General features: G+C 36.3%; 1 protein-coding gene across 1 annotated transcript in view; it reads left to right on the top strand.

Annotated features, from left to right (window-relative positions):
• Positions 1-2,758: 2,758 nt before the first annotated feature.
• The window catches only part of tbx21 (T-box transcription factor 21), a 20,384-nt gene continuing 4,587 nt past the window's right edge, over positions 2,759-18,555 (top strand). Inside the window, exon 1 of the mRNA XM_073827888.1 lies at positions 2,759-2,771. Within this exon, the coding sequence (XP_073683989.1) occupies positions 2,759-2,771 (13 nt within the window). The remainder of the gene's footprint in view (positions 2,772-18,555) is intronic.

Consider the following 18,555-nt stretch of genomic DNA (forward strand, 5'->3'; position numbering starts at 1 on the left):
CGTTTCCCTGAAAATAATCGCCTTAGAACGTTCCTCAGCCAATCAGATTCAAGCATTCAACGGCCGCAGAATGTATGAACAAAGGAATAAATGAAGATTATAAAACGTTTAAAAAGAAAATACAATTTTAATCTTTCTATTTCAAGATTTCACGTTTTTTAAAAAAGGTAATTGCAATTCTTTATCTCACAACTAGGATATAAAATTGCAATTATGAGAAGATAAGTCTAAATCGTGAGATCTAAATAAGAATTGTGAAATAAAAGTTGCAGTTTTATTTCGTGGTTGGAAACAAACAAAAAAACATGCAAGATGTAAACTCAGAATTGCGAGAAAAGTCCCAATAACCTTTTTTCTTATTGCTTGTGAAATTTACTAGCAATAAATTGCTGAATTACTGTAGAACAATTCAGCAGCATGTGAGAATGATCACTAAAATATCTATTTACATTGGTCATTATGTTACTGTAATAGTACATATTTTGACTTTAATTGTTATGCAAAACATTTAAATCATACCGAACATTGTGTTTAATTAGAAAATAACGTAAACTACCAGCGTAAAATTCATTAAACACGACAGAATGAGTCACAATGGGTGTCAGAGCGAGGACAGGAAGGAGTGGTATGAAATGAAACAGGAAAGACAATTAAAGTGTACCAAAAAAGAGACTGTTGGTGAAGGGTGCGAGAGTTCATAAGAAATTGGGTGATTAAAACGTCAGCTTTCCTTCCTCTGAATATTGTTTCAATGCTTCCACACCAAACCCTGCCACGTCTGTGCTTCCTGCATGCCTGATTGAGTCAGAAGACACCAGCAGGGCAGATCTGGAGATGTCTTCTGCTATCAACTGCAATGTCTAAAGATCTTTCAGCCTTGATCCAGCCGCATTCATTCAGGTTGAGACTTTCAAAGAGGTTTAACATCTACTGGACCAGAGGGTGTCGGACCATGTCAGCCCCTGTGTTACTGACACATGTCTTTTCAGGTCCTGGGCTCATATTCCACGCTCTATCTGGCCCGTCTACTCCTGTTGGAAAAACCCACATCACCAGCTCTCTATTGCCTGGACCGAGAGTCGCTCAGCTGGGGCAAAAGGATTTGTCACATTCAGAGTTAACACTCACCTGCGCATATAAAAAGATGAAATGACAAGAACATTAAAGGCCTCAGTCACAATCACAGACAAGAATACACAGAGAAACTAGGTGCTGCTGAAGCAAAAAATTAACTGCAAACAAGAAATAAAAAATATATTTATTTATGTTTAATTATTATTATAAAATCACAAAAAACAATGAAAAATCTAAAAATAATCGTAAAAAATAAATACACTAGTCAAAAGTTTTTGGACGGTAAGATTTTTAATGATTTTTTTAAAGACGTCTCTTCTGCTCACCAAGCCTGCGTTTATTTGATCCAAAATACCACAAAAACAGTAATATTGTGAAATATTTACTATTTAAAATAAATATATTTAAAAATGTAAAATATAAAGAATATAAAGAAATCATAGAAATTAAAAGTTTTATTTAGCAAGGATGCTTTAAATTTATCAAAAGTAATGATAATGAGATTTTTAATGTTACAAAAGATTTCTATTTCAGATAAGTGCTGTTCTTCTGAACTTTCTATTCATGAAAGAAACCTGGAAAAATTCCACTTATCAGTTTTCAACATATTAATAATAATAAATGTTTTTTGAGCAGCAAATCAGAATATCATGTGACTATAGTAATGATGCTAAAAATTCAGCTTTGAAATCACAGGAATAAACATTTTATAATATATTTAAATCGAAAAGTTATTGTAAATAATTTTAAGTTATTTTTAAAATATTACTTAATTTTACTGTTTTTGCTGTACTTTGGATCATATAACTGCAGTCTTGGTGAACAGAAGAGACTTCTTTAAAAAACATTAAAAATCTTACTGTTCAAAAACTTTTGACTGGTAGTGTACATACATATTCAAAATGTTTTTGGGTTCAGTATAATTTTTACTTTTTTCAAAGAAATGTATAGTTTTATTCAGCAACAACACATTAAATTAATCAAAAGTTCTTGACAACTAAAAAAACTAATAAGTGCTGTTCTTTCGATCTTTCTATTCATCAAATAATTATGAATTTTTTTAAAATATTTAACAGCACTGTTTTCAATATTGATTAGATTTTTGAAGAATCACGTCACGCTGAATACTGGAAAATTTAGCTTTGCAATCACAGGAATAACAAAAAAAATACATTTTAAAATATGCTAAAACATTTATTCATAACATTATTTTTATAATATCACTATAAACTATAATCACTATAATTACAGTTTAGTATTTTTTAATGCAGTCTTGGTAAGAATTAGAAACATCTTTTAAATGCAGTAAAACAAAATTAAGGGTAATATTAATTAATAATAAATTATAACGCATATAAATGCATGAACACGCCACAAATAAGGGAAGGAACTAAAAGTTTGTTTCCTTCGTCTAGCCACGCTGATATCAATAGACATTCTATTCTATTCCACACTAGCCACCGTTAGTCTATTTCTTCACTTTGTCTATTTCTCACTCGATTTTTCTCTCACTTCCTCTCTGTCCCCAGTGTTTCTCTTTGGTTCTCATTTTATATGTTCTCTCCCCCTCTCGCTTTCTCTCTTGTCCTCCCTCTCCGTCCTCCCATCTGGACTGATAGTGGTTGTGATGGCTGGGGTGTGAGGCGCTGCCTGGGTCCAGTTCCATTCTGGTCTCACCCACACCATGTGTACCATAGGTGAGTGAAGTATAAATACCGCGAGCCCCGTGGCAACGCTCATCCCAGCAGGACCCTCTCTGGCCCTCTGCCCCCCTCCCCGCTCCCCTTCAGTTCTTCTGTGCCTAATTAGGATCTTGGGCTCGTTAGGGCCTGAGACCCTCAGGCCTGCTGACACAAAGTTGATTCTATCTGACGTAACAAGTCAATGCTAAGGGGATGGATGCTAATTTTAATTAATAGAATGTAAGGGTCAGTTTGTGCTAAAATGCTAGTGGAGAGTGTAGGGAACAAATTACCAAGAGGTAAACCACAAAAACAATCACCGTCAAAATAAAATGCCCAGCACAGGAACCAAAAGGCCTCAGTTCTGGAGTTTGTGTGCTCAATAGAAGTCTTGGAAGAACCAAGACCATGAAAATTCACAGAACAAAAGTTAATTTGACCACACCTCAAGAATGGGTCCTTAACGCAAACTGATGATATTCACAGGGTTAAACCACTTTTCACAAGCTGACTGGTTCATGTTGCATATGCATATAACCTTAATGCTTTACATTTAAATGGTTGGTTAGCATTCTTTTTTTTTTTGACCGGAAATTACACAGGCTTCTCCCAAAAGATAATAAGACGATGTACAAGAGGTATCATTGTGGAAAAAAAATATTTCTCAGCTTTTATTTACATTTGAACAAAAAGTGGCATGTCCAAAATTATTCATACCCTTTGCAAACTGTCACAGTCTATGGGAAAATCCAAAGTTCTATACCATTCCAAATAGTCCAAGCTGATCTAAAGCATCCTAATTACCCTGATTCATTGGGAACAGCTGTTTTAATCAACTCAACAGGTGAAAAACAGAAGCTCTCTATTGTTGGATTGTGGACAGAAAGACAAAAGAGCTCACTGAGGACCTGCGGCTGCGCATTGTGGCTGTTCACAGGTCAGGAATAGGGTATAAGACCATATCTAAATTGTTTATATCTAAAAGTTCCAGTGGCTGCAGTGCAAAGTATTATTAAAAAATACAAGATGTTCTGCACTGTGAAAAATCTCAGAGGACATGGTCGGAAGCCAAAAGTGACACCTGTGCTGGCCAGGAGGATAGTGAGAGAGGTAAAAAAGAATCCAAGAATCACCACCAAGGCCATCCTGATGAATCTGGGCTCTGCTGGTGGCAACATCTCAAGGCAGACAGTCCAACGGACACTGCACACCGCTGCACACCACTTCTCCAGATAAGGCAAATCTCATTAAGTACATTTAAAATTTTGTTTAAATTGTAATTGTTATTGATTTCTGCAGCAATTTGAATAAAATAATGTATTAACAATGTAGATGTAAGCAAATTCTTAATAGGTCAGTATAACCCTGCTAATTAAATTATTATTTCTGTGTTTCGGTATTGACAAATTTGGGGAGAGGACAAATATTCCAAAACTTTCTAAAATACAATATGAGAATTAACTGCACAATTACTAGAAATGTGTACCTTGGATAATTATATAATTTGCATACATACTAATTTTTTGGAAAAAGACATTTTTTTCAAGAAGTTTCTAACTCTGACTTTGGACCAATTCTGTAGAATGGCCGATATATGGTGTTTGTGCACCAGCACCATGTCTTAAATACTCACAGCACCGTATCAGCGTATCTATTGGCAGTAGCAAGTTCCTGTACTTGCTTTGCAGCAATAATCTAAAACAACAGCAATATACAACAGCAGCATAGCATATCTATTCCAAGATTAAATACATTAACATTGTCATATCCATTACCATGCTAAAATCTTCAGAGTTGTCATGATAGAACTAATGTCATTCCAAAACTTGCAGTTATTTTTTATGTGCTACACAAAATGTCAATTTTTTAAGAACATGCAGACATTTTTGAGTGAACCATTATTATAAGCATAGTGGTTTAGTTCATTTTCCCCTTCATATCCCCAGCTCATGATACCTCCACGATGAATGTGAGAAAACTGTACGTGTTCCTATCAGAGCCAGTGTAATGGAGCAGCGAGAGCCAGATGACTGTCTCTGCGGGTGTAGGAACCCAGCTGTGGCTTCCTCTAGTGTTCTGCCGTAACTTCAATCTGAATGATGCCAAATAGAGCCCTTAAACTAATAGTGGTATTGTTTTGTCTTCTGCCTCATGTGTTTTCTCAGTATGAGCCAGGGTGCTTTATAGGCTACAGCGGAGCTGCAATGGATATAATGGGTGCTACACACCCACTGCGAAGTAATTTAGGCTTTAGAGTTTTAGCGATATTAATTATGTATATTTAGTCTGTTAGTAAATAAAGGTGTCATTAAGGGTAAAGGTCAACCCCTCTTCCATCGACTGACCTTTAGCATCACCTCCCCCTGCACCTCACACCCTACCTGTGTCTTTTTTTAAAGTAACCCAAATGCTCCGCTCTCATCTTAATCACTGTTTCCTTAACACGTCCTTCTGTGCTCTCCACTGTCCCTGTAACACACCCTCCCCCTTTTTTTTTCTGACCTAGATTTAGCAGTTGATCCGGACTGGAAGGTTAACCCCTAGAGGGAGCACCTTGTCAGCCCTCCACCCCATCAGTTCACACACAAAGGGCACCCTTTGTCACTTCACATTTCCAGGCTTTTCATTGCCTTACTGTCGGTTCCATTGTAATGGTCACTCTGCCATCAGGCCCCAGTCTCACCTTTGGCCAAGCACAGGTACTAAAATCCTCTCAAAATCGTTATAAAATCTTGAAATTCAAGAATTGAAATTACAGCCTGCTGTTAAAATGACAGTTCACCAAAAAATGAAAACTCTGTCATTAATTACTCACCCTCGTATCGTTCCAAACCCGTAAGACTTTCATCCTTCTTTGGAACACAAATTAACGTATTTTTCTCGGGAATCCGAGAGCTTTCTGACTCTGTGTAGACACCAACGTAACTACCACGTTCAAGGCTCAGAAAGGTAGTAAGGACATCGATAAAATAGTCCATGTGATATCAGTGGTTCAACCTTAATTTTCTGAAGCTACGGGAATACTTTTTGTGCTTGAAGAATACCAAAAAATTTCTTCTCTTCCATGTCAGTCTTTGCCGCACGTTCTGGTTAGTACCACGACGCATGCGTGTGGTGCAGTGTTAATAATTTTCATCAAAAACATTTTTTTCACAGACGAAAACGAGATGATAACGAACTAAAACTGGTTTTGAATTACAAAAACTGTGACGAAAATATATTGACATTTTACGAACAAAAACGAGGCGAAATGTTAGGGAGGGACGATTTGGGAAGAGATTAATTTATAAGGAATCTGCAGCGTGGTTTAGGAGATAAGATGCGTACATATGAACACATGGGCATAAGCTAACATACTCTTGCTGCACGTCTTATAAAGCGTTCAAAAATGTCAATATTTGGGGGTAAGAGAAGAACCAACATATGGATAAAACTGACAACAATTTGGTCCATTTTCCTCATCTCACACAGAACACGAATATCCTTTCATGTCACATTAACAGGGAAATCAGGGGTGCTGCTACGGTTTCTGGGCCCCTTGGACAGCATATTCACTCATGGTCCCCCTCAGTAGAAATCGCGTTCCACGTTCCACTCGGTAGATATAGTGTTCCCCCCTCAGGGGCCCCCCTCCATCATCAGGCCCTTGGAATCGCCCTAACCACCCCCCCCCCCCCCCATTACGGCGCCCCTGCGGGAATACACAGAAAATTATGTTGAATTGTCCTTTTGACGAGTATTCATATAAACACAGTCAATTATACCTTAAGTGAACGTAAACGGTAGGGAGAATGTCAGACGTGTATCAGTACATTGCATCCATGCATTCGGTTTTTAAAGGGACAACAGCCTAATTTAGTGGCTATTGTCTGTGGCATTGATGTTAAAGGTTGTATCAGCGATTTCTAGCCTGAAACATAAAGTGTCAAATTCAGCTGAGCTTTCTTCACGATCCGCTCGCTGCCTGCCCCATAAATTGTCTGTGAAAAAAACGCGTCTCTCTGGTCTAAAAAAACACGTCTCTATATGCCAAAAAAACAATCGGCACTACCAACCTTTCCACAGATAAACAAACAGTGTTCCAACCAATCAGCGTCAGGGGTTTGGTGTGGACTTTCGCTCCGCCTCCCTCACATCCCTGCACCATTAAGAAAGTCCACAACACCAAACCCCTGACGCTGATTGGTTGGAACACTGTTTGTTTATCTGTGGAAAGGTTGGTAGTGCCGATTGTTTTTTTGGCATATCTCGGACCCTAGGCTGACCAGAGAGACGCGTTTTTTTTTCACAGACAATTTATGTCATGACTCTGGGCTGCGGGTTTTCCCTCAGCCACCTGAGGTCGCTGTTTCCCTTCATCTTGCACTGCACTTCCCTGATTGTCTACACCTGTCTTGTTGTCTTTGATTATGACACTCGTTTCCTCCACAGCTGTTCACTATCACCACAGACTTTATAATCTCCACTCTCCCACCACTCTTGTGAGTCTGCATTGTTTCCTGTAACCTGTCTTCTGTCTTGTGTGTATTTTGTGTTCCTGATTCTGGCTCTTGATCGTGTTCCTGTTCAGTTTATGTTTCAGTTTATGTTTAGTCTGCCGTGTTGGCTTTTTGGTTTGGTTTTTGTTTGTTTATTTGTGTTTTTGTTAATAAATTTCCCTTCCCTGCATTTGGACCCTGACCTCCATCACTCTACCGTGACAATTTATGGGGCAGGCAGCGAGCAGATCGTGAAGAAAGCTCAGCTGAATTTGACACTTTATGTTTCAGGCTAGAAATCGCTGATACAACCTTTAATCAAGCAACAAAAGACTCAAAAGAAAAATCACTCACTGCTCTTGACTGAATCACTTTAGTAGCACTAATAAAGCTAAATCTACATTTATTTATAGAAATAAATATGTGACCCTGGACCACAAAACCAGTCATAAGGTTAAATTTTACAAGACTGAGATGTATGCAAGCTTTCTATTGATATATGGTTTGTTAGGATAGGACAATATTTGGCAGAGATACATCTATTTGAAGATCTGGAATCTGAGGGTGCAAAAAAATCAAAATACTGAGAAAATCACCTTTAAAGTTCTCCAAATTAAGTTCTTAACAATGCATATTACTAATCAAAAATTACATTTTGATATATTTATAGTAGGAATTTTGCAAAAAAATCTTCATGGAACATGATCTTTACTCAATTTCCTAATGATTTTTGGCATAAAAGAAAAATCAATAATTTTGACCCATACAATGTATTTTTGTCTATTGCTACAAATATACCCCAGCGACTTCAGGCTGGTTTTGTGGTCCAGGGTCACATATGTCTGCTTGAAAGAATGAAGACTATGGTAAACGAGTTGTTATAAATAATGCGTGATAAGCATATATAACCATTGGTATTTCATTGAAAAGAAGGCCATGTTCTTGTTCTTTATGAGTTATAAAGGCATGTTGTGTGTCACAGCAATGAATTAAATCAGTGTCTATCATGAAGCCTTAAAAATCAAACCTACATAATGAGTTTGGAAATTTTAGAGAAATGCTTAATAAATGCATTACACTGTACCTATTTCAATTTTAGCTTAATCTACTGTAGATTTAGTCGTCTAAAATCTTATCATATTTAGCTGACTAAAGCTAAAATAATTCAGAACACTAAAACTAAATGCCATTTTAGTCAAAAGACTATGACTAAAACTAAATCAAAATTTGCATGTTCAGATAATTAACCTGGATAAACACGAGGAGCACAATCAGTAATTAACCTAATTAACAGATGTGTATTTATACACCGCAGCCTTACCTCTGTTCCCTGACAGTTTTTTAGCATCCCTCTGCCACTCCTTCTCCACACTTACAACTATTTCTGTCCTAACCTATGGGGGGGTACTCTGAGTTTGGGCCAAAATTCCAAGCTCTGAGCCCTTCCCTCGGACAGCACGCCAAATACACATAACCCCTTCTCAGTTTATTATATGTAAGTGTGAACTCGTAAAACACTGGTGTGGTGCTTCTGACGCAGAAGCCGGTGTTCTGGATGCACTGCGCCTTGTTTACAAGTAGAAGACAAATGTACATAAAACAGTCTTCGTAAACATGCCTGAAGATTTTGGCAGAGAGGATGACCTGCAATTTTATCCCCAGCCTTACTTATTTGAACTAGAAAATACAGACGATGAACTAAGACATTTGGATGTCAGAACGCCGGTTCCTGTGCCAGCAACACCACACACATCAGTCATAGTACTCTTGTGAACGCACATATTCATGAGCTTCATAAAATTACAGTTGAACAACTGATGTCACATGGACTTTCTGGGCCTTGAATGTGGTAGTTGCTTTGCTGTCTATGCAGGGTCAAAAAGAAAATTACCTCAGAAATCAACCTCAATCAGGGCAATTTCACAATGCATAGTGACTAACAGGTGTATAGGAAAGTATAGCAGTGGTTTTTGTTGCTATTCGATAGAAGAAAAAAAATCAAAAGAGCCCTTTACCCATGATACCCATCATAGATGTGGCTATACAAATGTTATGAAATCACTAAAACATCTCTCTTCACTTTTCACCTCTACTGAACTAGCGTATGGAGCCAGTTTCAGAACAGCTTTAAAAAGACCCTTCTTGCGTGTATGTAACACACAGCATGAGTGAGTGCTGCCAGGGTGTGAGCGCTAGTGACAGGAGGAGAGCTTAGGTTGGTTATGGCCCTCCCAGGGGTCAGCACCCATCATGCACCGGACCCTAATGCTGCTGATGAGAGAAAGACCGCCCTGCAGGCCTGCGGTCCCTCAAGGAGTGGGCATTCAGCATCAACATAACCTGAGCCGACAGACACAAACACACACAATGTACACACATGTACACTCACATACACACGGATGGGAATCTGACACATACAGACACACAAGAACAAAGACACACACATATCAAAACACACACTGCATAAGTACAACATTACACCACACAGACATAAACAGGTTTCTCACTAAAGAAAAACTCAAGCATGCACAGGAGCACAACTGAATTAATGTGGCACACATTGAAAAGTACACCGCATTGTCAAAATGACATCCCTACTCTTTTTTTACTATTTTCCACATTTTAGAATAACATTAAAGTCATTTAAAACTATAGAATGACACACATAAGAAATTAAGATAATGTAGTGACTAAAAATGTTAATTTAACATGCAATGTCTACATTATATTTTAGATATAAGAAGTATAAGAAGAAATATGTATTTTTGTCATTATTACTACTACCACTACCACTATAAATGTCATTTTTGCAAAGGAAAGTGTTCACATAATAATAATAAACATTGACTAAAATTAATTATTTTATTATTACTATAAATTCAGTTTTGTAAATACATGTATATAAGAAGAAATACAGATTTAAATTAATCAGCAATATTTTATATTAACAATATTACTATAACCTTACTTTTTTAGGTTGGAAAGAAATTTTTACACTTAATAACAGATTTTAAAATATAATTATTCTACCAGTCAAGTTTTTAAAGTCTCTTCTGCTTACCAAGCCTGCATTATTTTGATCAGCAAAAACAGCACAATTTTGAAATATTTTTTACTAATTAAATAACTGTTTTCTATTTAAATATATTTTAAAATGTAATTTATTCCTGATTTTAAATCTGAATTCTTAGCGTTAATACTCCATTCACACGATCCTTCAGAAATCATTCTAATATTCTGATTTGCTGCTCAATAAACATTCATTTTTATTATGTTGAAAACAGCAGAGTATAATTTTGTCAGGTTTCTTTAAAGAATAATAGAAAGTTCAGAAGAACAGCATTTATCTGAAATTTATCTTCTAACATTATAAATGTCTTTATCATCAATTTTTCGTCAATTTAAAGCATCCTTGCTAAATAAAATTATTGATTTCTATAACAAATTTCTATGATAATAATAAAATCAGCATATTAGAATGATTTCTGAAGGATCAGGTGACAGTGAAGACTGAAGTAATGATGCTGAAAATTCAGCTTTGAAATCACAGGAATTAAATGAATTTTAAAATATATTCAAATAGAAAGCAGTTATTTTAAATAATAAAAATATTTCACAATATTACTATTCTTGCTGTATTTCGGATCAAATAAATGCAGGCCTGGTGAACAGAAGAGAATTCTTTGACTGATAGTGTATACATTCAGCAAGACTTATTACAGAATTAGTGAGAAAATTCAACCAAGTTTGCCCTAACTTTTGACTGTTACTGTACATACAAAAAGTTTGTCGCTAAGGCACAAACTGAAAGATCATACTCATCATAAGCAAGACATCAGATTCACTGATGCACTTGTCAGCACTGTCTGTGAACATGCCCATGGAGCTTGCAGTCTGGTCTCAAGCAAACTAACAGCCCTCAAATTAGCACAGTCTTTCCTCACCTTCCGTCAGCACAGCTGCCGTGTGTTAAGCAGAAGGATGCAAACTCCCTGCCAGCGCCTTCTTCAGGTGTGCTGTACATCTGAGGTGCTGCAAAACACACCTCCGTCGGAATTCCCATGAGGATCTGTAAATATGTCACGTCAAAGCAGAAACAGAACACTTAATTAGACTGACAAGCTCATCAAGTGTGATTAGGCTTCATACACATGGCTGACATTGACTTAACAATCCATTTGTTTTTGTTTGTTTTACATCTTGATAACCTCCAGTGGGCCTTTTAAATGCTAATGAACTGATTTCTCCAGAAATTTCTGACCTGAGATTATGAATGGTTAAATACTGCTCAAATAGGGTGAACCAGCTCCAGGGTAAGGCTAAGTAGCCTAATGCTAATGTAATCTATTAACAACGCACATCATAAACCCAACTTCTTGGGAAAGTACCAGATGTCATAAAACATTTTAATATGACTGGATTTGTAGTTAACATCGTAAGTTACTGATTATAACACTTTCACTTTCACGGTTATTCAAACAGCGAATAAATTATACAGAGAATGTGGGCAAAGAACATTTACATTATCAAAAAACAGTATGGCTACAGTCACACTGCAGGCAAATGTGGCCCAAATCAGATTTTTATTGCTCACATGTGACTCAGATCTGTTCAGTGTAAACAGCACAAACCACATGGAATCTGATTTTCAATTCTGATCTTTGCCACTTCCATATGAAGTACTAAATCTGGTACAGAGCAGATGTTCTGCAGTGCGACCACAGTCTGAACAGTCATATCGACTTTTACATCACAAGATCAACATTTTCATGATTCTGCACACATGGGAGTCACTTTTACATAGAGATTTCACATACCCAAAGTTATCAAGAAGAATGTGTCAGAAGCATTACAGTGACAACTATATATACAAGCAAAATGAGAGCTTGTATCATAAGGGTTTCAAATCTCTGCTCTCTTCTGTCACATTTTTTAATTTTTTTTACATTGCGCATAATTTCGCTGGCTTCTGCTTCAGATCACATGAAAACTAAACATATAATCCCTTACTTTATATCCTTTGTGTTTAGTTATGTATGACAGCATGCCGTGAATGCATTGCCTTGTCCACAGTTTTCTCGCAGAATTTGGGTACTTTTTCACTTTTGCCGTGGGTTGTTTTTTAAATCTATGGGTTAAAGCGACCCCAACTGACGCTGTATTTGCCGTGGTGCATGATTGGGCTAGTTTTGGACTAGTTTTGAGAAGTAACTGGGTGGATTTTTATGTGAAAACCTGGCAACCCTGTTCGTATTTTTCTTTTGCGCATGCGGGTCAGTTCAGAAACATGATCTGTTCACAAAAATGTGAACAGCTATACAAAAAAACTGATCTAAGGAACTGAGCACCAAAGCTTGCAGTGTAAACAGCCTAGACTGACTTAGTTTAAAGGAGTAGTTCACTTTCAGAACAAGAATTTACAGATAATGTACTCACCCCCTTGTCATCCAAGATGTTCATGTCTTTCTTTCTTCGGGCGTAAAAAAAAAGGTGTTTTTTGAGGAAAACATTTCAGGATTTCTCTCCATACAATAGACTTCTATGGTGCCCCTGAGTTTGAACTTCCAAAATGCAGTTTAAATGCAGCTTCAAAGGGCTCTAAATGATTCCAGCTGAGGAAGAAGGGTCTTATCTAGCGAAATGATCGGTTATTTTCAAAAACGTTTACAACTTATATACTTTTTAATCTCAAATGCTCATCTTGCCGAGCTAGACAAGATGAGCATTTGAGGTTAAAAAGCATTTAAATGTAAATAAATGTGTTTTTTTTTTTTTTAGAAAACTACCCATCATTTTGCAAGATAAGACCCTTTTTTCCTCGGCTGTGATCGTTTAGAGTACATTATCTGTAAATTTTTGTTCTGGAAGTGAACTACTCCTTTAAGTAAAAAAAAAAAACTAAAACTTTATAATCAGTAAAAGCTGTCTTTGAAATAACCTTGTTGTTTATGAGTGAAGAGTGAAGAATTGCACTGATCAAAACTCCAGCGTTTTAACATTGACTCGTGGATGATTTTGATTGGCCGTTGCACTCATAAACTCAACGGGGTTGTGTGTTATTGCTCATAATGCGTAGTGCTGTAAAAACGCATAAAAATAATTATGATGCAACATGAACAGATTTTAAATTTAATGCTATAATCAACACTTTTCAATTCATTTTTTTTTATTCACGTCAGCCGTAATGGATTTAGTTTAACTGGCTGTGCAGTGGCATTTTGTCGCAAGTGCCTGTTAATTTCCGACCCATGGCCAGGGAAAGGCTAACTGAAAGTGGACTGAAGAATTGTTGTATAAAGTCATTATTTATATATTTTGTGCACAAAAAGTATTCTCGTAGCTTCAAAAAACCCTTGTCGTCTATGAAGAGTCAGAAAGCTCTCAGATTTCTTAAGAAAATCTTAATTTGTGTTCCGAAGATGAACAAACGACTTAAGGGTTTGGAACGACATGAGGGTGAGTAATTAATGACAGAATTTTTATTTTTGGACATTTGTGAAATTTCCCTTTAAGTATTTTTATGATTTGTGCAGTTTTTTCTACAAAAACTGCAAGTCTCTACCTCAGAATTTCATGTTTACTTCAATACTTGCTGTTACTTTTATTTGTGAAATTTCCTAGCAATTTCTGAATCTGTTTCTACTCCAACATTTGTTTAGTATTATGTTGTTCATAATCCTTCATCAGACAAAAAAATTAAGTGTATTTATGATTTTCAAATATTTTATTCAAATAAAAATTTGTAATATGATTTGTTTGATTTGTCTAATTTGTTTGGTTTATCGCTTAAAAGTATTTTATTCTGAATGCCTATATGAAAAAAAAGGAAAATACTGACAAATTAATTTTGTGAATTTACAATTATTATTATTATTGTAGCACACAGAGGAAAGTGCACATCTTATGACCACATACAGTCAAAACACAGCAACTCTTTATTATTATTATTTGACCAAAATGTTAAACAAATAAAGTTACTCTATCAAATCTAAGAGATCATTCTCAAGTAAAGAAGAATGTTCCATTACTATTATTATTAACATTATAATTACCACTTTTTTTTTGTTTTGCAAACGAATTTGTATGTATAATTGTATAATTTTAATAATCATAATAATGATGATTATAATAATATTATTATATCATAAAATTGTAATATTATTAATATCAATACACTAATTTGACAGTATTATGATTAATGGTCAAACCTGCAATACATGTGACATTAAAGGTCATTCTGTCTGATGTTACTTCTCAGTATTCTATTCACCAGCAATACACTGCAATGCTAATTCCATGATGGTATCAGCTTTATTCTCATGAACGACAATGGAGTTCTTGGGAAAGACTGCTCTATAGCGTAATTCAAAAGTAAAACCAAACTAGTTGACCTGACAAGTCAGGCTTTAGGATTGAATATTGACCCAACATGCCTGTACTTATCACTACCCCGTAGGATCCCTTAACAGGGTCTTGACCCTCTTAATTTACACCCGCTGCCAAACAGTCTGCCAGCAGCAAGCATTTTAACCTCCTGAACCCTGCATTGCAAGAAAGAGCTTTATCCTAGCCATGATCGTGTAAAAATAAACAAAGGTATGAAAATAACCTAAAATACCAAATTTGACCAATATACCTCAGCTATTTTGTTTCTTACTTTAATTTCATTCATTTTGTAAGGACACTATAAAAATAACCCTCAGGAAATCTGGTAAATGTGCGTACGTGGCAGTTTTCGATCATAACACGTAGTAAGGCTTCCATGGAAAATTGGCTGCAGCACTATTACAACCCTAATTAGGCTTACGAGACAAGAAAGGCAAGCGTGTGTGTGTTTGTGTGTGAGAGTGTGTTGTAAAGAAGAGTAGCTGAAGGGGTTAGCAGGCAGGGGAGCTGAAAGGAAACACCGTTGTGTTGATCTTTAGGAATGCAGCATGCCAGAGGCCTGGCTCGGCTGGCACCAAACCCAAATACCTTGCCCACCCCTCTTCCTGTGCCTGTTCCCCTTCTTCCTCGTCCCTCCAGAGAGACACTGCTACACTCCTTCTCCCCAAACTGCTGCCCCCCACCCCCTGTGAAATGGGAGAGCCCTCGTCTCCACTTCCTCTGACAAGATCAGCAGGCACCCTCCCCCCAGCAGCATTCCTGCCCTGGCGTTGCTGTTGCTGGCCGGCTGTCACAACTGGCCGGCCAGAATAGCTCTGTGACGTCTGCTGAGTTACTAGAAAACTGAACACTCCCAAGAACCCCGGGAACAAGGATACGTAAACGGACAAACTGTATCTGTCCACTTGTGGCCGCACAGTCTCTGACACAGACACAGCTGTCCAGGTGCACTAGGGTCAAAATACACACATGCACAGTGTTACTTGATGATTCAGTGGCGTTTCTAGACTACTTTAATTAGGGGAGAAGGTTGTGCTTTCAGTGGTGCCAACCTTAAGTACAAAATACATGCAATGCCATTTTTTAACAAGAGGATAATAAAAATACCAAATTATAAAACAACATTTGATGTTGTGCTTTAGAATAACAAATAATGAAAAGCACTATAAGCAAAATGGATCTGGTTTTATCAGCCACGCTTTTCTATTAAATTAATGACAGTGAATTTTAATAATCATACATATACAATAAAACATTTACATACACAAACACATGTACAAAACTTTTTATTTTAATGTGAATGAATGTTCATGTACAGTTGAGGTCAAAAGTTTACATGAACCTTGCAGAATCTGCAAAATGTTAATTATTTTACCAAAATAAGAGGAATTATACAAAATGCATGTTATTTTTTATTTAGTACTTACCTGAATAAGATATTTCACATAAAAGATGTTTACATATAGTCCACAAAAAAAAATAAAAAAAAAAATAGTTGAATTTATAAAAGTGACCTCATTAAAAAGTTTATACACTTGATTCTTAATACTGTGTTGTTACCTGAATGATTCACAGTTGTTTTTTATTTTATTTTTAGTGATAGTTGTTCATGAGGCCCTTGTTTGTCCTGAACAGTTAAACTGCCAGCTGGTCTTCAGAAAAATTATTTTAGATCACACAAATTCTTTGTTTTTTGTTTTTTTAGCATTTTTGTGTATTTGAACCCTTTCCAAAAATGACTGTATAATTTTAAAATCTATCTTTTCACACTGAGCACAACTGAGGGACTAATATGCAACTATTACAGAAGGTTGTAAACCTTTAAACAGAATGTGTACATTTTACTTATTTGCCTAAATATCATATTTTTTTCATTTAGTATTGCTCTTTAGAAGCTACAGATATACTTACATGTTTTCCAGAAGACAAAATAATGTAAATTTAATCTTGAAATTCAAATTCAAAAAAGGTTTAATGTATCGTTTTTCCTTCTGGAGCATCAGTGACATTTAAACTTTCTATAATAGTTGCATAGAAGTCCCTCAGTTGTCCTCAGTGTGAAAATATGGATCTCAAAATCATACAGTCATTGTTGAAAAGGGTTCAAATACACAAAAATGCTGAAAAAGCAAATAATTTGTGGGACCTGAAAGATTTTTCTGAAGAACAGTTTAACTGTTCAGGACAAACAAGGGACTCATGAACAACTACAACTAAACAAAAAAACACATCTTTTGATCATTCAGGTAACATCACACTATTAGGAATCAAGCGTACCGGTATGTTAACTTTTGAACGGGGTCATTTTTATAAATTCAACTCTTATTTTCTCTTGTGGGCTATAAATAAACGTTTTATATGACATATCTTATTCAAGTCAGTACTAAATAAAATATAACATGCATTTTGTACCTTTTCTTGCTTAAATAATTAACATTTTGCACAATCTGCAAGGTACATGTAAACATTTGACCTCAACTATGTATGGAGAGAGAGATTATTATGATCACTTTTTAAATATACAATGTAATGCATACAATTGGAGTACGTTTATAATAAAATATTACATCAGTCTTTCTACTTAAGAATTTTACGTTTAATTCAGTGTGTAAATTGCTTTTCTTTGTAATTAATTGTGAAATTTCTTAGTGACAACTGTTTCTACACCATATTTTTTTAGTGTAGTCTATGTTGCCTGTCAAGAACTAACCAGGGACTGCAGATTTACAGCTAAACGCAACATCGCGATATCAAAGCGTTTAATATCTTGCGAATTTAGGCTATGCATAACAGCATGTAACGTTAGACAGGCCACGCAGACAAGTAATCGCCAGCTGTTTGTTCGATATATCGGGAAAATAAAGGTCTGCGAGTGAACACACGTAGATGAAGAGGTGCAGCCTGCCACAAGCGTCATGTTTGCCTTACCGGTGAGGAAAGCCACCACTGTCACCTGCGAAAAGGTATCTTTCTATCTGTCTATTTAGAAGAATCATAAACAGAATTGCAGCTGACCTCTTCAAGATGGCGGTGCTGATCAGCTAACTTTTCGCTAGTTACTCATTTGCACTTAAAGGAGAAGTGTGTCCATTTTTAATATTAAAATACGTTCTCCTAACTACTAACTTAAATTTTTTATATACATCTATAGGCTAGTTATAAATATCCTAATCCTAAAGTTGTATGCATTTGTACAAACCATTTTACTAATGAGCGCATTTCCAAAATTAGGTTTTGGGACGTTTTGTCAGATTTATCTCACTTCTGGGTACATTTTGTTCTGAAAATATGGTTTAGTAGGTTCAAAGACACACCAAACTATCTGTAATCATTTTATGTGCGCCTTAAAACACAGTTACAAACCAAATAACTTACAGTATGATTCTTACCATCTTTATAAGGTACTGATAAATCTCAAGGCCTTATGACCTAGAATATGTGACTGAGTTTTATAGAACATAATGTTGCTCTCTACAAAACACTTCAACAGACCATCTGATAAACATTCACTTTCAACTTTGAAAGTACATTCTAACACAAGGAATCCAAAAGATGCTCTGACCTCGACGCGCTTCGCATAAACATCCTCACAACAAAAGCGAAGCGCTCTTTTAGAGCATCTGAGGGAGCGTGACACGGCAGCTCAGCTCTGTGTCAAAAGGAATGATGCATGTTGACTGTAGCCCTGCGTTTGTCAGACGAGGTGTCTGTCGTAAAATTGGCAAAGCCAGCAGATTGACACTCATTAGCAAGCCGCTGAGAGCCATTGCCTGGGGAAGCAGCACAGAGAGACCATATCCCACTAAAAATAAATGATTCAAATGATTGGTACTGATAAAACCGGATGAATTAGAAATAGAAGAGAGCTCAGGCAAGACCTCTGGTTGGAAAGCTGTTGTCACATGGAAGGCCGCTTAAAGCCTCCATGACACCCT

Source organism: Garra rufa, chromosome 22 (genome assembly GCF_049309525.1).
Source record: "Garra rufa chromosome 22, GarRuf1.0, whole genome shotgun sequence".
Lineage (NCBI taxonomy): Eukaryota > Metazoa > Chordata > Actinopteri > Cypriniformes > Cyprinidae > Garra > Garra rufa.